This window comes from Malaclemys terrapin, chromosome 5 (assembly GCF_027887155.1).
Source record: "Malaclemys terrapin pileata isolate rMalTer1 chromosome 5, rMalTer1.hap1, whole genome shotgun sequence".
NCBI lineage: Eukaryota > Metazoa > Chordata > Testudines > Emydidae > Malaclemys > Malaclemys terrapin.
Genome location: NC_071509.1, coordinates 49415944 through 49439142, shown reverse-complemented (window position 1 = coordinate 49439142; position 23199 = coordinate 49415944). Strand labels below are relative to the sequence as shown.

Genomic DNA, 23199 nt, shown 5'->3' with positions numbered 1-23199 from the left:
ATTATAAAAGAAATTAGTCTCCGTGTCCTCCCTTGGCATTAATTAAATTACTGTATATATTTGATCGCAAGCTGGTTTGTCTATGGATAAGTAAAAATGGCAAATTTTTATGACCTATTCATAAGTTGACCCTATAATTCAGGGGTCAGCAAACTTTGGCTCCCAGCCCATCAAGGTAAGCGGCTGGCGGGCCAAGATAGTTTGTTTACCTCGAGCATCTGCAGGCACGGAGGTAAACCTAAGTAAACAAACTGTCACGGCCCGCCAGCGGCTTACCCTGATGGGCCGGGACAGCAACTGGTGGGGAAATTTTTGGAGGGGGAGAAGCTGGGGGTCAGGGGAGTAACCCCTGTGACCACCTCCACATGACCCTATCCCTGGACCTCTCCACATGACCCATCCCCATATAACCCCTCCCCGCCCCTAGCCCAGGACCACCATACTCTCCCCATCCCATCCCTTCCCACCTTTTCTGGGGCGGGCCAGGGGAGGATGGCTCTGGCCTGCTCCGGCTGGCTGAGCTGGGCGGCGCAGCCGCAGCCTGTCAGCTCCAGAGCTGCAGCTGCTTCGGAGGCTGGGGGGAGAGCAGCATGACCAGAAGAGGAGAGACTCTGGTCCCGCCTCTTCCCTTCTGGCTCTGCTGCCTATCCTTGCCCTTGCCTATCCTGGGCTGTGTCCCACCTCTCCCTCTCTATACCCAGTCATAAGCCAACCCCCTTCTCTGATGCTTCACTTCTTTACTAAAAAATTCGGCCTATGAACAAGTATATACGGTAGGTTTTTCCATTTCATAGAAGTCTTCCCTTGATTTCCAAAAAAACAAAAAATCCCACAAATGTAATGGTTTTCTTGATTAATCACTTACGACTTAATCCTGCTCTATTGAAGTGAATGGGAGGTTTACTATTGATTTCATTGGGAGCAGGACCAGACCCTTAAACTGTAGGTGCAGAAATTATTACTGCAAAAAATTTGCTTTTGTAACAAAGCAATGGTGTATGTCAAAATAGCTTTATTATAAAAAAAATTGCAATTTATCTGAGTCTGCAATTAAAATATACATTTCTGGTGTTAGCCTTTCTGGTAACAAATAAGCTGAAATGTACTCAGTCACTACTTGTCCTAAAGCATGTGCAATTATATTCATGCATTGAATAGTGGATCAAAATTTGTAATGAAGAATCAGTGATGTAGAGATTTTTACTTCATTGGTTACTGGAAGAGTACTTTTGTGAGCATACCAAGTTAGTCTGTGAAGTTTTTTAATTATTCTTTCATAAAAACTTCAGACCTAATAATTTACCAAGGCCTTACATTTTAGGATGCTTTGTGGGAGGTGAGGCTGACTGGCCTGTGGTTCCCCAGATTCTCCTTCTTCCCTTTTTTAAAGATGGGCACTACATTAGCCTTTTTCCAGTCATCCAGGACCTCCCCCGATCACCAGGAGTTTTCAAAGATAATGGCCAATGGCTCTGCAATCACATCCGCTAACTTCTTTAGCACCCTCGGATGCAGCGCATCCGGCCCCATGCTTGTCCAGCTTTTCTAAATAGTCCTGAACCACTTCTTTCTCCACAGAGGGCTGGTCACCTCCTCCCCATGCTGTGCTGCCCAGTGCAGTAGTTTGGGAGCTGACCTTGTTCATGAAGACAGAGACAAAAAAAGGCATTGAGTACATTCGCTTTTTCCACATCCTCTGTCACTAGGTTGCCTCCCTCATTCAGTAAGGGGCCCACACTTTCCTTGACTTTCTTCTTGTTGCTAACATAGACTTGCTATGTTGCTAACATAACTTGACTGTGCACCAAACTTGACTGTCCAGAAGACAAAGAAAATCAGCCCATGGAATTCTGGAAGTGTTTTGGTGGCTCCAAGGATATGCCTACACAGGGATAAAAAAACCCTGGCTGGCCTGGGTCAGCTGACTCAGGCTTGCAGGTCTCAGACTTCAGTGCTGAAAAATCAGAGTTCTGGGAGCCTCCCCCCTTGCAGGGTTCTAGAGCTCAGGGTTTGGCCTGAGCCTGAATGTCTAGTGATTTTTAGCTCTGCAGCCCAAGCCCCATGAGCCCGAGTCATCTGACTTGGGCCAGCCCCAGCCATGCTGCAGGTCTTTTATCCTTGTGTAGACGTACCCCCGGAGCATGAGTCCAGTGGGGTTGTGTCAACACTACAAATCAATAGGGTTTCAACCCTGGGTCCCAGCTTGACTCAGGCTCAGACTCTCCAGCTCCATGGGGTCTTGGGACCCTGGGTCTGAGCTCTGGGTTAGCACAGTTGGTATGTAGATGGAAGGGGGTTAGCCTTGAGCCTGAGTTCGAACCCTGGGCTTACATTGCAATGTAGACAGTGAATCAAGCAGAACAGCTAACAGCTGACTCTCTATGGACCCAATCCTGCATTCTTTGCATACTCCAAACTCTCATTCAGGCCTTTTCTCAACAAATAGTCACAATAACAATGGTTTATCACTTCTACTTTGTAAAGCCACCACTTGTTAGCACTACTTTCCAATATAGCTGTTAGTCTAAAAATCAGACAACACTTTATTTTGCCCGCTAGATCAAAGTTAGACAAATGAGATTTTCTTAGATTATGAAAAAGGAGGTTCCAACCCTCTGCTGATCTTGCTTAATTAGAGAATCTACAAAAAAATCAGCTCTCATTATAATAATGTCTTATTTAAAATGATTGCTAATGCTCTTTATACATTTCTTTACAACTATGAAAAGAATCCTTTAAATAAATACATAGTTACACCATGATGAGTTTATAGAAATTATGGGTAAGGAACCTTTTCTGGAGAAATTAGGTGCAACTGCTGCAGTAGAGCGACCAACACTTCCCATTAACACTGACATGATATTCTAGGGCAACTGGGAGTTTTGCAAAAATAAGGAAGTAACGGTAGGTAGACAAGGCCAAAAGGGGATGATTGTGAGACTGGCACCAGTTCTGCCCGAGGCAAGAGGTTATCATATCTTAAAAAGTTAAAGAAATACAAAAAGAGTTATAAAATAAAAAGTTACTAATGTCATAAGTAAACAAAATACTTACAGTTCAGTCTGGGCTTCAGTACCACATGAACAGCCCATGGTAACTTTACTTGCAGTTAGGGAATGTCAGATTTAAGTTGCCGGTTTTATTTTGCCTCTGGAGATTAATTAACTAACTACTCTGAGAAGGTTTCCTGTTCAGCCCCTGGACCACTCTGTTAATAGTTTGGTGGGATATTATGACTTTTTCATGAATTATCAGTACAGGGGCTCCTAAACACATGGTCATATTGTGATTGTAGTGCAGGAAATGTGGATCACAGATCTGTAAATATAGTAAAGAGAGGTAAGGTCAAATGTAACCAGGAAGCCACTGTAAGTATCAAAATAAGGGCTTTTTAATGCAAGACCCCTAAAACAATACATTTTAAATTACAGAATTCTGAAAGAAACAATAATATGGAATAGCCACCCAGTGGTGCTGGAACATTTTTAGTAGTGGGTGTGTGTGTGTGTGTGCTGAAAGCCAGCCCCCGTACCCCTGTCCGTGCCCCTACCCCCCCCCCCCGGGAGCAGGGTTGTGTCTCTGAGGGCGGGGGGGACCTGTACTGGGGTAAAGGGGCCAAGGCCACAGCTGAGGGTGGGTATGGGGCCAGGAGCAGAATCCCAGGCAGGGGCCAGCAGCCGGGACCCCATGTGCAAGGCCAAGAGCAGAGCCTCAGCGTGGGGCCAGGTGCAGGGACCCAGGAACAGAGGCCTGGGAGTGGGGGGTGGGGCTGGGCAGGGGGCCAGCAGCTAGGACCTGAGCCCCAGGTGAGGGGTTGGAGAGCGGTGTGTGGGCAGAGGGCCAGGAGTAGGGCATAGGTGTGGGAAGCACCCCCAGGTTTTATGTTCAGATCCAGCACCTAGGGAGCAGGGTACAGAGCCAGCAGCCCTACATAAAACCTGGGGGTGCTGCAGCCCTACTTTCCACACCTATGTAGCCACCCCTTTATAAAATCCAGCTTTAGGGTCCAGAAGACATCCAACTAAAACCCTTAGCTAAAAATCTAACCAGCACTGGGACCTAATCTAGGCTGAGCTTCTCACTAAGGCAACACTCTTAAACTACAATGAGTTCCCAAGACTAAAACAAGTTCTCAGACTAGACTAAAGCCCACCCAGAAGTATGTGTCTAGTCTTGGAGACCAGCTTTATAGTATCTTACCTCCACCCCTTACTTTAGTCTATTACTTTAAATGGGAAGCTGCAATGGTGCCACCTTTGCAATACTGCATTCTTAACGCTAGATGGTACTGTACAAAGGTATAAATAGCAGCACTTACAAGTCCCCCTATATGACCCAAAATGGAGTCCAACAACTAGCAGCAAATGCTGGTCTACCCTGGTTATAGAGAAAACTTCACCAAAATGCTACCCCAAGGTAAGAATGCCTGTCTCTGTTTTTAAATAAAAGGGTAGTTAGAAGGGTGGGAAACAAGCCAACACTGCAATGTGTACACTGTAATTGGGTTCTGTTTTCCCTTAAGACTTTATATATAACTCAATAAGGAGTTTGAATGCAAATAACATACATTATTAAATTATTCCTTTCATAGACCTACTCCCTAGGTTTTTACATTTTCAGTGACTGCTTTCTCCATCATGTTTCCTCTCCCTTTGCTCCATCCTTACAAGTCACTGTTGTGCACAAATGACTTGTGATAGATGAAGTGAGAATGAAGGAGAATACCATTAGCAGAAATTGTATTCTAAATTAATTCAATCCTATGCCCTGGCTACAATAGAGGCAAAGAATAGCTTCTTCTTCACCATTACGTTGTGGAAAGTCCCAATAAATAGAGCTCTTCCAGGCGATAGGTCGCTTGGAAAAAAAAATGGTTGTCTCTACTCAGGTGTAGAGTTTAGTGTTTCTCATTGTAGACTTCCCATGATATGTTTTGGATAAGGCTGCTCAGAGTGAGACTAGAGTTTGGTCTTTTCTAAGCAGGGTACCACAGTGATCTATTTTGTCACCTGCCTATTTTAGTCTGTGTCAGCGGTCACAAGGGGAAATGGTTTGGGTTTGCAATGCCTTCAGTATGCTGATGACACTCATCTCTATGCTTCTGTCACTGGAATTCAATCGTATGACTGATTGTTTTCCTAGTGTCAGGTATTTGGATAAGAACTAGCTGGGTGAAATTTAATATAGATAAGACATAGTTGATAGTAGGAATCTATAAGAAAGAAATGCTGGAGGGTGTGGTGGAAATGATATCTGCTCTTTTAATAGAAGGCAAATGCCTACTGTTTGTTACTAATGTTTGAAATCTAGGAGTCACTCTGGATTTGTGGCTGCTTCTAGATGTCCAGGTTACAATGGTAACCCAGAGGGCTTTTTTCCTTCATTGGTTGGCGAGAAAGTTGCAACTCCTTCCTAATGGGGACTTTTCTGTAGTAATTACTTTATCAACTCTAGATGGGATTTTTGGAATGTGGTCTACCTGGGCCTATCCTTGAAGACCACTGGGAAACTTCAGTTAGTGCAGATTCTGGCTGCTTGGTCACTTTAAATGTTTTCTGTATGGAGCACCTTACACCTGAGTGCCACAGAATGCATTGTCTTCTTCCCATTTATTTCCAGGTGCACCTTAAGGTGTTGAGTTAGATTTATGGTTTGAGTCCTGTGTATCCTGCACACTTCCTTTCTCTTCATGCTCCCCTCATGCCCCAGGCTCGGCAGTTCAGATTAGCTGGGTCACTTGATCTGATAGTGCCTAGATTTGATTGTCTTTGAGGCTGGAGACAGGGTGTCTTCAACGATGAGCTCTCCATTGGAATTCATTTTCTCTTCTTGGTTTGAAAGATCTGAAAAATGACTTTAAGAGCATGTTGTAAGGCCTAACTCAGGCCTTTTGAAGGGTGGATTGGTGTTGGAGTCTAATTTTTTGTGTTGGTTTGTTAATTGATTCGCAGTTGATGAATCAATGTATGTGAATTTATAGTTATTTTGTACATGCTGCTGGAGATTGTGCTGGGTACGTTATCAACAGAGAAAATTCTATTTTGTCCTTTTTGATGGTATGTATTTCACATGTATTATGGAATGTCTTCTTTGTTTAACATGTATTGGGACAAATTCTGTAATATTTACATCCCTTGCAATGTATGATGATACAAGAGGGTGAATAGTGCATAGAGCCAGGCCTCACTGAGCCACTTTGTTACAAGGCCCAGGATGTGCTCCCCCTTGTGCCTAGCAATACGAGGCCTGTCATTGTGATGAATGGCTGTGGGACCTAGCTTCACACAGCTGTACTTTATGGAATGCAAAGACTGTGATCATGCCATCCCTGAGGGTGTATAAAGAGGGGTGGATAGGCCTCTTGTGTGTGCCTGCCTCCTTGCCCACCCACAGAGGATTAGACAGAAGCTGGCGCCTATTACCCAGCTTACAGCTGCATAGGACAGCTCTATTTTATGTTGAACTTTAAAATATATATATATTTAAAACAGGTGACTACAGCACTGATTGGGCAATTTTGTTTATTAATAGAGATTCTTGCCTTCTTAAAATCATGTACCCTGCTTTGCTTAGCTTGAACATGTTGAGGAACTTTAATATGGCAAAATGCAACTTTCCATGGCAAAAATGGGATGTAAATGACAGGAGAAAGGTGTTGGGGATCCTTAAACTTGACTCTCTTGCTCTCTCATTCACACATCTTATTCTGAACCCTGCACTTCATGGTTCAAAGTCACAGAATTCCAGAATTTTGCACAATAGTGTCTGTCATACTTTGTTTTTACATCCCTTTCCCTTTTCCTAACAAGAACTGGACATATTCACAGAGTGGCCCTGTGTTATGTGGTTGTTGTATTTAAATGTTTGCTATCATGTGGCTTATTTAACCATTCACAACAAGTTATATGAACTTTACATTTTTACAAAGTTCTGGTGGTTTTGTAAACCCGTTAATACTACAAAACTTAATTCACTGAAGCTGGAGCTTAATCTTGGTCATCTCGTTAGGGTTACCTCCTGGCTGGTTTTGTACTGACTTGATGGTGAAAAAATTTGATGTGCCATTTTTTTTCACTTGGGATATATCAGTTTGCTCTATAATTCACAGCCCTGTGGCCAGTACTGCAGAGCTGTGTTAGGATAAGGTAAGAAAATATCATAAAAATACACATTTGGGGGGGGGGGGGGGGGGTTGGTGTAAAATGGTTCTCCAAAGCATTTTAGCAATAATTGGCTATAGTTGGCCCTAGGATTCTTTTTGTTGAGGGGAAGAGGAGTTGGTGACCAGTGGCCAATTTCTGTTGGTTGTGGTGGGTAGTTGCTGTTTTTTCTGCATCTCAGAGGTGGCAACCCTATGTCTGGTTCATGGGAGCAAAATCTGCATAATTTCTGATTAAATATTTGTATTAACAACAAACAGCATGAATGCTTCCATGCCTTATGGGATGCTGGTGGGGAGGAGGACTCTGAGGTTACTCTCAGAGAGATTTCCCCAAATCATCCTCGGGGAAGGGTGGAGTTTGCCATCTTAGTTCCTTCTTTGGCAGGGTTACTGGTCCAGTGGATAGGAGGGGAGCTTGTATGTCTTAGTCCCACATGACGACCTCATAAACTAGGGAAATGTGGTCCAGATTAAATTACTATTAGGTGAGTGCATAACTGGCTGAAAGATCATACTCAAACAATAGTGTTCAATGGTTCACTGTCAGACTGGGGCATGTATTTATCAGAGTCCCACAGGGGTCTGTCCTGGGTCTCATAGTAGTTAATATTTTCATTAATGACTTGGATAATGGAGTGGAGAGTATGCTTATAAAATTTGCAGATGACATCAGCTGGGAGGGGTTGCTAGCACTTTGGAGGACAGGATTAGAATTCAAATTTCCCTTTAGAAATGGGAGGATTGGTCTGAAATCGAGATGAAATGAATTAGAGAAGGGCAAAGTACTACACTTAACCCTGGTCTACACTACGAGGTTAGGTCGAATTTAGCCGCATTAGGTCAATTTTATAAGCAATGCGGCTACAAGGCTCTTAAAATCGACTGCTGTACTACTCCCCGGCAAGAGGGGTAGCGCTAAAATCGACCTTCTTGGGTCAGATTTGGGCTAATGCAGACGCAGCATTGTGCAATTCTATGGTATTGGCCTCTGGGAGCTATTCCAGAGTGCTTCAATCTGACCACTCTGGAAAGCACTTTCAACTCCGATGCACTAGCCAGGTACACAGGAAAAGCCCCGGGAAATTTTGAATTTCATTTCCTGTTTGGTCAGCGTGGTGAGCTCAGCAGCACAGGTGACCATGCAGTCCCAGAATCATAAAGGAGCTCCAGCATGGAGTGAACAGGAGACACTGGATCTGATTGCTGTATGGGGAGAAGAATCTGTGCAGGCAGAACTCCGATCAAAAAGAAGAAATGCTAATATATATGCCAAAATTGCACAGGGCATTGTGGAGAGAGGCTACACTAGGGATACACAGCAGTGCTGCTTGAAAGTTAAGAAGCTCAGGCAAGCCTACCACAAGACAAAAGAGGCAAATGGTCGCTCCGCTTCAGAGCCCCATACATGTCACTAATATGATCAGCTGCATGTCATTCTGGGGCGGGGGACCCTACCACTACCCCACCACTGTCCGTGGACACCTACAAGGGGGGAATCTCACGCAACACAGAGGAGGATTTTGTAGATGAGGAGGAGAATGTGCAGCAGGCAAACGGAGAATCCATTCTCCCCGGCAGCCAGGACCTTTTCATTACCCTGGAGCCAATACCCTCCCAAGGCGGGTTCCCGGACCATGAAGGCAGAGAAAGCACCTCTGGTGAGTGCACATTTGTAACTACACTACAGGGGTAAAAGCAATTGTGTTTAATGTTTGATTGCCCTAAAGAATTGGGATGCATTTGCGGCCAGTACAGCAACTGGAAAAGTCTGTTAACGTGTCTGGAGTCGGCGTAGGAATCCTCCAGGTACATCTCCATGAAGCTCTCCTTGAGGTACTCTGAAAGCCTTTGCAGAAGGTTTCTGGGGAGGGCTGCCTTATTTCATCCTCCACGGTAGGACACTTTACCACGCCAAGCCAGTAGCAAGTAGTCTGGAATCATTGCAGCACAAAGCATGGCAGCGAATGGTCCTGGGTTTTGGTCACATTCATGCAACATTCGGTCTTTATCTTTCTGTCAGCCTCAGGAGAGTGATGTGATATTCATGGTCACCTGGTTGAAATAGGGGAATTTTTGTAAGGGAACAGTAAAAGGACCCTGTTCATGCTGGGCTGTTTGCGCTTGGCTAAAAGAGATCATCCCGGAGAATAGCCACACGGTACGGGGAGGGGTGTGCTGCACATTCAACCCAAAACCGCATCCTCCTCCTTTTAAATGGCAAACCCAAACGGCATTGCTTGCTATGGGAAAGGAGGGCTCTGTAGTTTGAATCCATTCCCACATGTTATGAAGGCAGAAGAAGCCAACCCCATGTACCCTTTGGCTTACCATGGCTGCCTGGAAACCGAATTCTGTTGCCCAGCCATGTGTGATGTGTCACCATACCGGCAGGCACTCTATATAAAAGGCAAAATGTGACCTTGTACCTAAAGCACATGTGCTGTCTGCTGTGAATTGTTTGATTCACTGTGAAAGAGTCTCCCTTTTGTTCTCAGAAATGTATCTTCTTAAATTTTACTCTCCCTTTTTATCCCCCCGCAGGTGCAAATGTTTCTACGCTCTCTGTATCATCTCCGTCATGAAGTTATCACAGATTAGGAGGTGAAAAAAAATGCACTTTCAATGACATGTTTTCTGAGCTCATGCAGTCCTCCCACACTGATAGGGCACAGCTGAATGCATGGAGGCATTCCAGGAAAGCATTCAGTGAGAGTGATCAGAACACGCAGGAGGAGATGCCGAGGCTAATGGGGGAGCAAACGGACATGATCAGGTGTCTGGTAGAGCTGCAGGAAAGGCAACAAGAGCATAGACCGCCGCTGCATCCATTGTATAACCGCCTGCCCTCCTCCCCAAGTTCCATATCCTCCTCACCCAGATGCCTAAGAACGTGGAGGAGGAGGCTCCAGGCAGCCAGCCACTCCACTCCAGAGGAGGCCCAGGCAACAGAAGGCTGTCATTCAAACAGTTTTGATTTGTAGTGTGGCTACAATAAGCAATGTGGCCTTGTCCTTCCCTCCTCCCCCACTCCACCCAGGCTACCTTGTCAGTGATCTCTTTTTTTTTTTTTTTTAAATAAATCAAGAATGCATGGATTCAAAACAATAGGGACTTTATTTCCTTTGCCAGCTGTGGTCGAAGGGGGAGAGGGATTGGCTTACAGGGAAGTAAATTCCTCAAACGGGGCAGTTTTGCATCATGGCGAAACACACACAACTGTCACACCGTAGCCTGGCCAGTCATGAAACTGGTTTTCAAAGCCTCTCTGATGCACAGCATGCCTAGATATGCTCTTCTAATCGCCCTGGTGTCTGACTGTTCAAAACTGTCTGCCAGGCAATTTGCCTCAACCTCCCACCCTGCCATAAACGTCTCCCCCTTACTCTCACAGATATTATGGAGCACACAGCAAGCAGCAATATCAATGGGAATATTGGTTACGCTGAGGTCTAACCTAGTCAGCAAACAGCGCCAGCGAGCTTTTAAACATCCAAAGGCACATTCTACTACCATTCTGCACTTGCTCAGCCTATAGTTGAACCGCTTCTTACTACTTTCCAGGCTGTCTGTGTATGGCTTCATGAACCATGGGAGCAAGGTGTAGGCTGGGTCCCCAAAGATGACTATTGGCATTTCAATCACCCCAACAGTAATTTTCTGGTCTGGGAAGTAAATCCCTACTTGCAGATGTTCGAACAACCTGGAGTTCCTAAAGATGTGAGCGTCATGCACCTTTCCCGGCCATCCCACGTTGATGTCTGTGAAACATCCCTTGTGATCCACCAGTGCTCGCAGCACCATTGAGAAGTGCCCCTTGCGGTTTATGTACTGGTTGGCAAGGTGGTCCGGTGCCAAGATAGGGATATGCGTTCTGTCTATCGCCCCATCACAGTTAGGGAAACCCATTGCAGCAAAGCCATCCACTATGACCTGCACATTTCCCAGAGTCACTACCCTTGCTAGCAGAAGGTTACTGATTGCCTTGGCTACTTGGATCACAGCAGCTCCCACGGTAGATTTGCCCAATTGATTCCCAACTGATCGGTAGCAGTCAGGTGTTGCAAGCTTCCACAGGGCTATCGCCACTCGCCTCTCAACTGTCAGGGCAGGTCTCATCTTGGTAGTCCTGTGCTTCAGGGTGGGAGAAAGCAACTCACACAGTTCCATGAAAGTGGCCTTACGCATGCGAAAGTTTCACAGCCGCTGGGAATCATCCCGTATCTGCAACACTATGCAGTCCCACCAGTCTGTGCTTTTTTGCTGGGCCCAGAATCAGCGTTCCACTGTATCAATCTGCCCCACTGCCACATGATGTCCCAATTGCCACATCCCATGCTTTCAGGAACGTCTGTGTCCATGTCCTCCTCACAGTCGTCCTCGTGCTGGCATCTCCTAGCCAGGTTCTGCACATACTGCAGGATAATGCGCGAGGTGTTTACAATGCTCACAACAGCAGCGGTGAGCTGAGTGGGCTCCATGCTTGCTGTGCTATGGCATCTGCATGGGTAACCCAGGAAAAAAGGCACGAAACAATTGCTTGCCATTGCTTTCAAGGAGGGAGGGAGGATGGGGAGACTGATGACATGTACCCAAAACCACCGGCGACAATGTTTTTGCCCTATCAGGCATTGGGAGCTTAACCCAGAATTCCAGTGGGCAGTGGGGAATGTGGGATAGCTACCCACAGTGCACCACTCTGAGAGTCGATGCTAGCCACGATACTGAGGACGCACTCCACCAACCTACTGCACTTAGTGGGGACATTCATGATCGACTGTATATAATTGCTTTCTAAAGATCGACTTCTATAAAATCGACCCAATTTCAAAAATGATAAAATAAGTTCCTGACTTATGAGGAAAGGTTAAAAAACCCAGCATGTTTAATCTTGAGGAAAGAAGATTGAGGGGGGACCTGATAAATCTTCAAGTACAGTAAGGGCAATTATAAAGAAGGATGATTATTAATTGTTCTCCAGTTCCACAGAAGGTAGGATAAGAAATAATGGGCTTAATCTGTGGCAAAGGAGATTTTAGGTTAGATATTAGGAAAAACTTGCTAACTATAAGGGTAGTTAAGCACTGGACTAGGAGGTTGTGGAATCCCTGTCACTGGAAGTTTTTAGGAAGAGGTTTGACCAGGATTGTCTAGCTATACTTGGTCCTGCCTCAACGCAGGGTGCTGGACATGATGAGCAATCAAGGTCCCTTCCAGCCCTACATTTCTAATATACTGTGTGCCAGGATGTTACAAAACATAGTGTGTTGTATTCAAAAGAAATGAAGCCTATAGAAAGTAGAGAATGAAGTCTGAGGTGTTTGGAAATGGCACGTAGCAGTTGCTGATAACTCCTACTTGTACTAGGTTTGGTACGTGTTTGTCTGATTCGAAGACCATGCATCATTCAGTGGTACACGTGTTTTGTGCGTTTTGAATTTACAGGAAAAGTCATGTTTTATCACTCTGTACCTCAGCTTAACTCAAACATTTTCGAGACCGAAAAATCCCATGTCGTTTATAGCACGTAATTTTTCTGTGTTTTGTATGCCTTGCTGATGGAATGTTATCACATCCCAAAGAAGTCTTGTTACTTACTATGAAAATCGTCTTTAGCAAAACAGCCTGCAAACCCTGTATTGGCTAAAGTCTGTAATTTTGGGTGAAAGGAAGCACTATATGCTGATTTTCATTTCAGATTGCTAAGGCAGTGCAAGCTTTCACTGTTTTTTAAAAAAATCATCTGGAGTTATTTTAGGCTGGGGGGCTGGCTACAGAGTTCATATTTATGATCAGAAGTGATATTTTGACTTGGGCTGTCTTTATCAATATCAATTTGCACAAAATGTCAGGCTTTATTGGATTGCATCTTTTTTTAGTCTTGTGTGTGTTTTGCTGTAAAAACTGCAATAAACTCAGCAAAGCTCTTCTGTTGCCATTTCCACATCAATAGTAACTAGTCCAGGCCATCCACAGTTAGGATTTTTACTTTCAGAGATTCCATTGCATGTAGGGTTGCCAACTTTCTAACTGCACAAACCCTAGCTCTGCCCCTTCCCTGAGGCCCTGCCCCCCGCTCATTACATTCATCTCCTTCAGTGGCTTGCTCTCCCCCACCCTCACTCACTTTCACTGGGCTAAGGCAGCGGTTTGGGGTATAGGAGGGGGCTCCAGGCTGGGGGGTGGGGTCGAGGGATTCAGAGTGTGGGAGGGGACTGTGGGTTGAGACAGGGTGCGGGCTCTGGGGTGGGGCCGGGGCTGAGTGGCTTGGGGTGTGGGAGGGAGCTCTGGGTTTGGGGGGGCTCAGGGCTGGGGCTTGGGGTTGGGGCACAGGCTTACCTTGGGTGGCTCCTGATCTGCAGCACAGTGAGGCTAAGGCAGGCTCCCTACCTATCCTGGCACTGTGCTGCGCCCCAGAAATGGCTAGCAGGTCAGGCTCCTACACAGGGGAGGGCAGGAGGCTCTGTGCGCTGCTCTCGCCCGCAAGCACCGCCCCCAGCTCCCATTGGCTGTGATTCCAGGCCAATGGGAGTGCGGGGCTGGTGCTAGGGGTGGGGACAACGCGCGGAGCCCCGTGGCCCCCCCACCTAGGAGCCAGACCTGCTGGCCATTTCCGGGGCGTAGTGCGGTGCCAGAGCAGATAGGGACTAGCCTGCCTTAGACACGCAGCACTGCTGACCAGACTTTTAACAGCCTGGTCAGCAGTGCTGACCTGAGCCACTAGGGTCCCTTTTTGACCAGGCGTTCCATTTGAAAACCGGACACCTGGCAACCCTAATTACATGTTCTGCTTTTTTGTGGTTGATGGGTAAGATGTAGGTTTGGGGCCTGATATTGGGGCCTGACAACAAAGATGATGCAGTCCAGGAGGACTGATTGCAAAGGTGACTTTAGGCCACCTCTGTGCTTGGAATTTGGGGTGCTCTGGGTTGGAGTGGCCTCAAGGGCTACTCTAACTTAGTGCAGCCTTAAGTGGCTGTGTGTGGGCTGCTCCCCAGCCCAGAATTGCTCTAGCATAGCAGGCTACAGACACTCCTGCCTCTGATGTGGCCCTTTTCTGCCCGGTAGTCGATGGTTGTGTATAACCCATACTTCTCCTGCAGCTGGGAAATTCCTCAGAGGGCCCTTTATGACTTCTTTATGCTGCTAGAGTGGAGGAAAGGGCCACAGGACAGGAGCCTGTTCTCTGGTCTGGAAGAAGGGTCAATCATTAGGATGAATGTCAAAAAATAATAATGACAAAGCAATCTAAAAATTAACATCAAAACCATACTAAATGGCATAATGTCAACGGGTGGTAAAGCCGCCAGATTGAGAATACGAATCCATTCCAGTTCAATGGAGATCAGCTTTTAGCTGGTTCCTGTTAAGGGTCATCTTTGTTAGCCACCTGCTTTTTAACTACCTGTGGTATTTATCTCAATATTTGTTTTGATTAGTATGAACGGCAGTTGACGTAATCTTCATAGTTATGCAGCATTGCTCAGCCTGTGCATCTTGCTTTCCTAAAAACATGATGAAATTTTTCCATCACAAAAGGAAGATTAACATACATTGTCTTCTTGAAGTAGAGCTGTTGTACTAAGCAGCCAAGTAAAACAAGGGGGAAAATATGAAGCAATCCCTAAATAAAGGGAGAGATGAGAGATAAGGCAAAATCTCCCTCAGTTTAGACTATTCCTTAGTAGAATGGTTGGTAGCTACCTAGAATTAATCCATTTAATATTTTTTTACTACAAAATTCCAAATTACAAAATGTTGTTTTTGATTCTCTACTTCACTTCTTCAAGGAAATAACAGAGTTCCAGATCAGCCATTTGCCTGATAGAATTTCAATGGGATTTGGGCCAGGAGCAGTGGAAGCTCCCTAGAAGTGGAGAGCCACTGGTGCCTGAACCATGGCCCCGCCCCCACACCGCCTCTTCCCCCTGAAACTCCTCCCTCTGTCACTCCCACTTTTTTACTGGTTATACTGGGGAGTGCATAGCTTTTAAAAGTGATGGAGAGAGGGCCCTCTGACCCCCGGCTCCAGCAACCCTAATTTGGGCACCTAGCTCCTTATGCTCCTTTGAAAATTCTAGCCTTATGGAAAATAATAGTTGGGACTTATGTACCCTTGACTGGTACTTCCTGCAAACATTGTCAAAGGCCAGTGCTAGCATAAGTACTCACTTTCTAATAGTACTTTATGTAAATTAGACATGGTCTTTACAACAGGTATTTTTCCATGTGTCTTTGAGTCCTGTTTATGCTGGAAAGCTGTAACTTGTCAAGTGCCCGATTTGAGATACTATACAGCCTTGTTTGACAAGCGTTATTCTACCAGAATGTGGTGGAAAATAAGACAATCTTTTATTTAACTTAAAAAAAATCCAGATTTAAAAAAAAGTAGGAAAAAATCATGGAAGATGCACAATTTTTTTTGGATAAGTAAAGGAATAGCACTTATTTCCTGGTTAAAGTTGCTCTTTAAGAACAGATCTCAAATAATAGTATGCTGGAGTAGACACTGTACTCTTCTGAAGTGAACATGGTTAAATTGTTGTTTTTTTTTTAAACAAGAACTGTTCAATGGCTGAGTATCTTACCTTGGAAATGTAGCATTATGGCTACTGCAGTCCTTGAGAGTTAACAAAATGAAGGGAAGAAAATAAATCTAGGGATGAGATGATCACTGCATACATTAGTGGATATAGTAAAGCCAATAAACTACATTGAAAATAATAAATGTGATAGGAAAGACCATCCTTGACCATTTGTCTATAGAATTAACATCTGTCAGATCTGGGATTTTGACTCTGAGCTGTGATGCCCTTCTCTGTAAGCTCCCCTTTTTATGAACCATATGCCTGTCCAAAGTGCTTCTGCTGTAGAGTTCTCTGCTTGAGATGGGTCTTCTATACTGGATGCTGGCACTGTCATATGAATACATGGTGGCTCTTGGGTCACTGATACCCGTGAACACTTCTGAGCCGCTGATCTCATTTCTTAATTCCAGAGTTGTAAGAAGAATGTTTCCATGGGCATCAACCTGTGGCAAGAAAGGAATGTAGTTTAGATAATTTATCTAATTAGTTATAATTGTATCAGCATATTTTTTTCCTTTTGCAAATTTGCAAATCTCACTTGATTTTACAAATGAGGAAGCTGCTTCAGGAGCAGCGATAGCATCAGAAAGGGTAGCACATGGATACGATTAAAGAGAATAAGTATTACCTGAAGATATTGCTACTGTTCCCCATCTGCCTGATGCTAAAGATGAAATGAATTGTTTAGTGATTAAATAAATTTTATCATGAGACAGTGTCTTGGTTTGGGGATTGCTTCATTCAATTATAGGGCACAGTTTCTCCCCTTACTAAAATTCTGCTAGTTTTACTTTTAAGGCTCAATCTTTGCTATAAAAATGTGACATCCACTTAACAAAGGGTGTCAGGTCACCCTGGCATTGTCATGTACTTATGCTGAAAATACAAATTTTCCTGTCTTTTAGTTTGCTTTACAGTTTCAGGACTGTGTGCTCATTTCTAAAACTTACTGTTGCTATGGTTCATGACAGTGGGCTTCCTTCCCAAGAAAAATGTCCCAGGCTCTGGATGTGTCTTATCAACCAACCCCAGCAGAATGCATATTAACCATCTTTTGTAGTGATAGAAATAAGTATTAATCTAGATTGTCCTGCATAGATTTAAAATACATAGGCTGCCAATGTATGGGTAGAAGAGGCAGGTGAGCTGTCTGTAGCAAACAGTTTATTCTATGTGTGAATTAACATGAACAAACTTCAGTTTTGGTTTACAAATGTACTAAAATGTTCAATGGATGTTTAATGTGGATGCATTTCAATCTGTTTCTGAATTAGTTGTTTCAACTATATTTTCACTTATTTGATATTCATTATTTATGCTGTTATGATTGGTCACCTACAGTACATAGCATTGTTACTGCTCCCAGATTAGGTGACCGGAAATTTGCAAACAGAGTGAGCACTTCTGGAACAAATAACAAATACTACAGCAGTATATGCATCTCAGAAGCCTTGTTCATGTCGGTAACATAGTCCTTTGCAAGCCACCTCCCAACCTAGCTGTGAATGAAAAGCAAACAAAAAGGAGTGCAGCTGGGCCAAATTGAATAGTTGATTTTATATTCACTAAAATAGTCACACATGACACCCTCCCATGCTCTTCACCCTTCTCAAGTTTGCATGTACTCCTGGGTGGTAAAACTTCTCTTGGTGTAGGAATGCTTTTGGCCTCTCCAGGATAATGTCCTAATTTTGGAAAGTCTTAGGAATATAAATATCTAAGAAATCTCCTATAATAGTTCATATTAGACAAGGATTCATTCTAGGATTGCCAACTTTGTAATATTTAAAAACCAGACACTCCAGCAGGAGTGCCAGAACCTCCCCTGCCCCGCACCTTCTTCCTGAGGACAAGACCCCACTCCTGCCCCACCCCTTCCCCTCAAGGTCCTGCCCCCCGTTTGCTCCTCTTTCCCTCTCCCTCCATTGCTTACTGCTTTTCCCATCTCCCCACTCCCTGTGTGAGTTGGGAGGGACTTGCATGCAGGGCTGGGAGCTGCAGCTGCTCAGTGCAGGTAGGAGGCAGCCTTGGCTAAGTAGGGGCTGGCAAGGGTGATGACTCAGCCCCTCCCTGCTTCTCCCGCCTGCAGTAACTGGACTTTGGGTGTCCAGTCAGTAGATCTGACTGGACACCAGCAGGTCCCCTTTTTGACTGGACTTTTTGGTCAAAAAACGGACACCTGGCCACCCTAATTCATTCAGGAAATATATATCAGACATACGATTTTTGAAATCTCTTCTTTCAGCTTTGAGTATCAAAGCTATTCTCTTCCCACTGATTGAACAGGGTCCCAACCTACATTGTTTCCTTGGAACACTCAGAAACACATTTGTTCAATTCCTACAGGTCATTCCAATATTCATAAAGATTAGGGCAGAGGCTCCCAAATTGGTCAGTGGTCTACTGGTGATCTGTGGAGCAACATCTGGTGGTCTGCAGAGAACTGGCTGGTCACTTAGGGCCTGGCCTTCAGTGGGAGTCTTATAACTGACTCCAGTAGGTAATGGGATTAGGTCCACAGTGTTGGATTTGCTTGTTTCCAGTCATTAAAAGATGACAACAAAATACATTAAATATATCCTTAATATTATTTTTCCATGATAGCAATTGCTGTAGTTGCTACAGAAATGTCATGTAGTTGTGAATCAGTGCACAGTCTGTAGAGTAATAAATGGCAAGGAAAGGTATCCCCAAGAAAATCTTTTTTTTTTTTTTTTAAAAGGTGTGGGCTTCACAATGGAAAGGTCAGCGAACCTCTGTATTAGGAACTTCAAACAACTCTTATGAAATACCAGTTGCACAAAGAGGCTATCAATCAGTTCTTGCATTGTTTCTAAGTAATAGATGCTGTTCTTACAGTTTTTCTTTTAGATCCTCCTCCTAGACTTTTCTAACATGTTAAAATATAATTTTAAAGTTTACATTCAATAGCTGATCCTGTTGCATGTAGCTATAGATTATGATTTTATCACTATTTGAAGAATATTGCTGGAGTGAAACTCTTTTCCTGTGTCCTGCTAAGTTATTTGTTCATGCTGTAATCACCTCAAGGCAAGACTGTCATGATTTTTTCCCCTAGCTGGAGTGCAGTATTTGATAAATCCACAGGAGTGCAATTATGGCTGGCTGGCTACTTTCTAGCTTTAAATTATTAAGGCACGTCATTCCCCATCCATCGTCGTCGTCTTCTTCTGCATTGACTTCCCATCATGTTTCATAGTCATCTTAAAATTGACTTTTAAAAGACTCAAGGACTCGAGATCCTCATGTAATAGAAGTTTAGGGATCTCGAGAGCTCCCTGTACTGAGGCAGGACCAAGTAAACCTAGACCATCCCTGACAGGTGTTTTTTCAACCCATTCTTAAACACCTCCAGTGGGAGGATTCTACAACCTTCCCTGATAGCCTATTCTGGTATTTAAGTACCCAGTATAGTTAGACCATAGATATCTAACCTAAATCTCCCTTGTTGCAGATTAAGCCCATTACTACTTGTCCTACCCAACTTTAAGCCATAAAGTTGCCATAAAAAATTGGAAATTTTGGATTCTGTTTTTCATCATGGAATTTCTTGAAGGAGGAAAGAGATGCAAATATCAGAGAAGGAAGAATCTACCTAAAGTGAAAAATGGTTATGTCTGAACTTAAGGAAATGTCATCCAGAAATTAATTATTTCAAGAAATCCATTATAAATATAAAAGAGTAAAAAAAAAAAAAAGGGGGGGGGGATTGGATGGCTCAGGCAAGAATTCTATGCATTTAGTAGTTTAAAAAAGTGATTTTTAAATTATTACAATTAGGAGCAAATTTTGGAGCTGTGAAGAGAGACCATATAGTAATGATATGGGGGAGAGGGAAGAGGAGGGAAAGGGTGATATTCTACTAGTACACAATGCTGTTAGCTTGTCTTACTTAATTAAGTATTTTAAACATCTTTTCAAAGAAGGTATCTAATTTTCTTTGTATAATTTTTTTTCCAACTGAGAAGTTATATTTTTGCCTGTTCTTCAAAAACCAATAAGAGGCTCTAGTTGCCATTAACAGTTATTTATCAACATAAATAAAGATGAAACCCAGCAGTAATCTCCATGATATTCTTTAAAGAAGAAATGATGAGAAAAATGCCATTTCCTCCCTAACAATTACTCCTGTAACAACTTCTCCTGAGAATCCTCCATAAAAATGATGGCCTTTGCACCGAAGGGCAACATGTTCTGGCTGTATCAGACCAAGTTAAGGAGTGAACTGCAAGTTCAGAGAATGATCTGCCACTAGCTCCCTCTGTTTTTACTAGAGGAGCCTTCTGCTTCAGAGTCACCACTAACTGTAGCAGTATGACATGGAGAGTGAAGCAGTCTCTCAGACAGGTTCTAGGACATGTAGGGCTTCATTCCTGTAAGGCAAAACCAACACTTAAACTCCACCCAGAAATCCACAAAAAGCTAGTCCAGATCATGAAGCATGAGTGGTATCTGGCTGCAGGCATATCACCTGCTTAACAACCAGGCTGTCTCAGCCTACTCCTACTCCAACTTCAGCTTCTGAATGGGTTTCAGAAATAGGCCCTAGTTGAGCACATTGCAGAAATCTAGTCTTCAGGTGACACAGTAACAAGGTATGTTTGAAATATTATAAGTTGTAACTTCCTGGTCAGATGCAAATGATGAAAGGCTGTCTTAGTTGCTGATCATCCAACTATAAGTGGAAATTCAATCAGAATCCCAAGTTGTGAAGACAAGTGATAAGTGGTGGATAACCACCCTCAATAAAAGAGAAAGGTACAACCTTTACCATATCTTTCACTAGCCCTCCGTCACTTCTGTTTTATCTGGATTGAGCATGTTTGTCATCTATGTCCCAGTCTCAACCAGACACTGAGGAAAGCGATCTGCATCATTTGAATGAGAAAAGATACAGCTGAGTGTCATCTGCAAACTGATGACACTAAAACCTATGCAAGGTACTTTCAGTCAAAAAGGAAGATAAAGCCCCTGTCCCAAGGAGCTAATAGTCTGACAGAGAACTAGACACAAGAAACCTTTGGAGTGAGGAAAAATATGAATGTATATTAAACTGGGAAATAAAGCCTCACGGGGCATATATCTCATGGCTGTTTGTTACTGTATAATCCTGTGTATAAATTAAGGGTTTTGGAGTTGTGTAATATAGAATCAGTTGCAACAGTAGTGTAAGCATCATTAAGTTACTCTATTATAGCTTCTTCTTATAAAGACAAATAACTTGTAAGTGCTTACAATTTAAATTGATTCATACGGGTGCTTCCTTGTAAACTAATATACACTCACAGTTTATTGCAAGCCAAGTGCCATATGAATTGGTGCTTTAATTTAAGTGTTATGATCCTATTACATTTTTAAATGAGTTTTTAAGTCATTTTAAGCTCGCTGATTTGAATAAATCAGCAAAACAATTCACCATTTTAGAATTATAGGTTTACAATTCATAGCAAAGTGTTTATGATGATCTCTAAGAAAAAGATCCAAAAGAGAAGCAAACAAGTTCATATATAAAAATCTTTGATAGAATGATATGGAACTAGGTCATCAGAGGATTTGACCCCTATGTCTTTAATAGTCATTTCAGGGTGTACTAAACTTCAGATCCAAATACTGTTTAAAAAAAAAAAATCAAAAGTATAGCAGACGTTTAATTACTGAGGTATAACAAGAATCTTGAAAAAATAGGCAACCGCCAAAAGAAATCTCCAAAAGAGGCGTGTTTGCAGAACTGTCATCCCTGACTATAGAGAGACCAGGTAGGTAGGTAGGTGAGGCAATCTTTTATTTAAAAGTATCTTAGCTCAGACACTCTGCTTCCATCCCCAGACCTGAAGAAGAGTCCTGTATAGCTCAAAAGCTTGTACCTTCCACCAACAGAAGTTGGTCCAATAAAAGATATTACCTCAGCCAACTTGTGTCTCACCTATCCTGGGACCAACATGGCTACAACGACACTGCAGACAATCCCTGACTACATTAATTTTAGATGGAAATAGTTTTAATTTGAAATTTATAACAAATATGTAGATTTAGTGTTTCTTTAAAAAAAATATAAATTTTACCACCACCAAGACCTAACACAGGACAACACTTGGTTGTGCCTGGGATAATGTGCTGTCCCAAGAGCAGCCTAGGAAGCAGATTCTGACTTGGTCACAATCTGCCTTTCAATTTTGGAGAACACATCCCAGCCCTATACCTAGTGCAGACTACATCCCCTGGTGCACAGGCACATTTGTGCTAGCCAGAATACTAGAGGTTGCGGAGATGCAACCAACGCTCTGCCCACTCTGTGTTTCTGCCTGCCCACTCTTCACCCACCTGCAAGAGAGAGTGAGTGCACCCCACCCCCTTACTCTCCTGAATGGATATGCAGGACGTACCATGACCTGCCTCATGATGCATATTACTAGTTTGGATTAACCCCCCAATATAATCTTTCAGATATACTCCTGGTGATCTATAAATAGAATAGAATGCTATCTAGGGAGGGAAATTTTGCCATTATCCTTTACAAACATTTTGACTTCAGACATGCTGAACCTTGAAAATGTTAGCCAGGATTTTAAAGTGATGCTTGCTTTGCAGAGAAGTCTCTTTTGGGGATTTCTTTAAGGCATCTCAAATTGGGACATCCAAAATCACCAGTCATGTCTGAAAATCAAGCTATGTAGAGTGATGGATTTCTGACATTTTGCTTAGTGAATTACATTCAATTTTGCCCTTTTAGGAATGAATGTAAACTAATAATTTCCTACAGTAAGCCAAGGACATTTGCATAAGTCCTTACATCTAGAACATACATACAGATCTGTAATTTTACTTCTGTGAGACGTCTCAATGACTTCACTGGGACTGTTCATGTGTAAGCATGTGCAGGATGGGATCCAGATGGAGCGTGATTGTTCCTATGATTAAAGGATAGGGTTGAGAATCAGGAGAGATGGGTCAGTCGTGGAGTTACCTTGGGTAAACTCTGTGTCTTAGTTGCACCATCTATAAAATGGGGATAATAATGCCCTATCCAGTGATAATCTGAACCTAAGTTAACTTTTGTAAGACACTGTGTAAGCCTTTGTTGATAATGGCTATGGAAATGTAAAGTATAGTTACAGTGTTGGGCTGTTATCTGAAGATGACCTAAATGGAATATAAGGAGAATTATAAAACGTGATTGAGCTGATCTCTTGTTAATCAACTAGCCTTTCTAAAAAAATATATATATCAAAGTATAAATATCCTTCACATTTCAAACAAATGGATGTAGTTTACATTGAATGTTTCTTTATAGTGAAAACATCGCTTTTAGTCTCTGCTGAATTTACAATTTCTTTAGTCCACTCTGTTTTTCACTTTAAGAAAGCTTCAGTGAAGCTGCTTGAGACCTAAATCACGATAGACCACGTATTCATGAATCTTCATTAGTGATAT

The 23199-nt window shown here is 43.2% G+C and overlaps 1 protein-coding gene across 2 annotated transcripts in view; it reads right to left on the bottom strand.

The window, feature by feature from the left end:
* Positions 1 to 15782: 15782 nt before the first annotated feature.
* The window catches only part of GABRB1 (gamma-aminobutyric acid type A receptor subunit beta1), a 246755-nt gene continuing 239338 nt past the window's right edge, over positions 15783 to 23199 (bottom strand). For both annotated transcript variants that reach the window (XM_054028881.1, XM_054028882.1), the window contains exon 9: positions 15783 to 16190. In XM_054028881.1, coding sequence (XP_053884856.1) covers positions 15843 to 16190 — 348 coding nt within the window. In that variant the 3' untranslated portion in view covers positions 15783 to 15842. The remainder of the gene's footprint in view (positions 16191 to 23199) is intronic.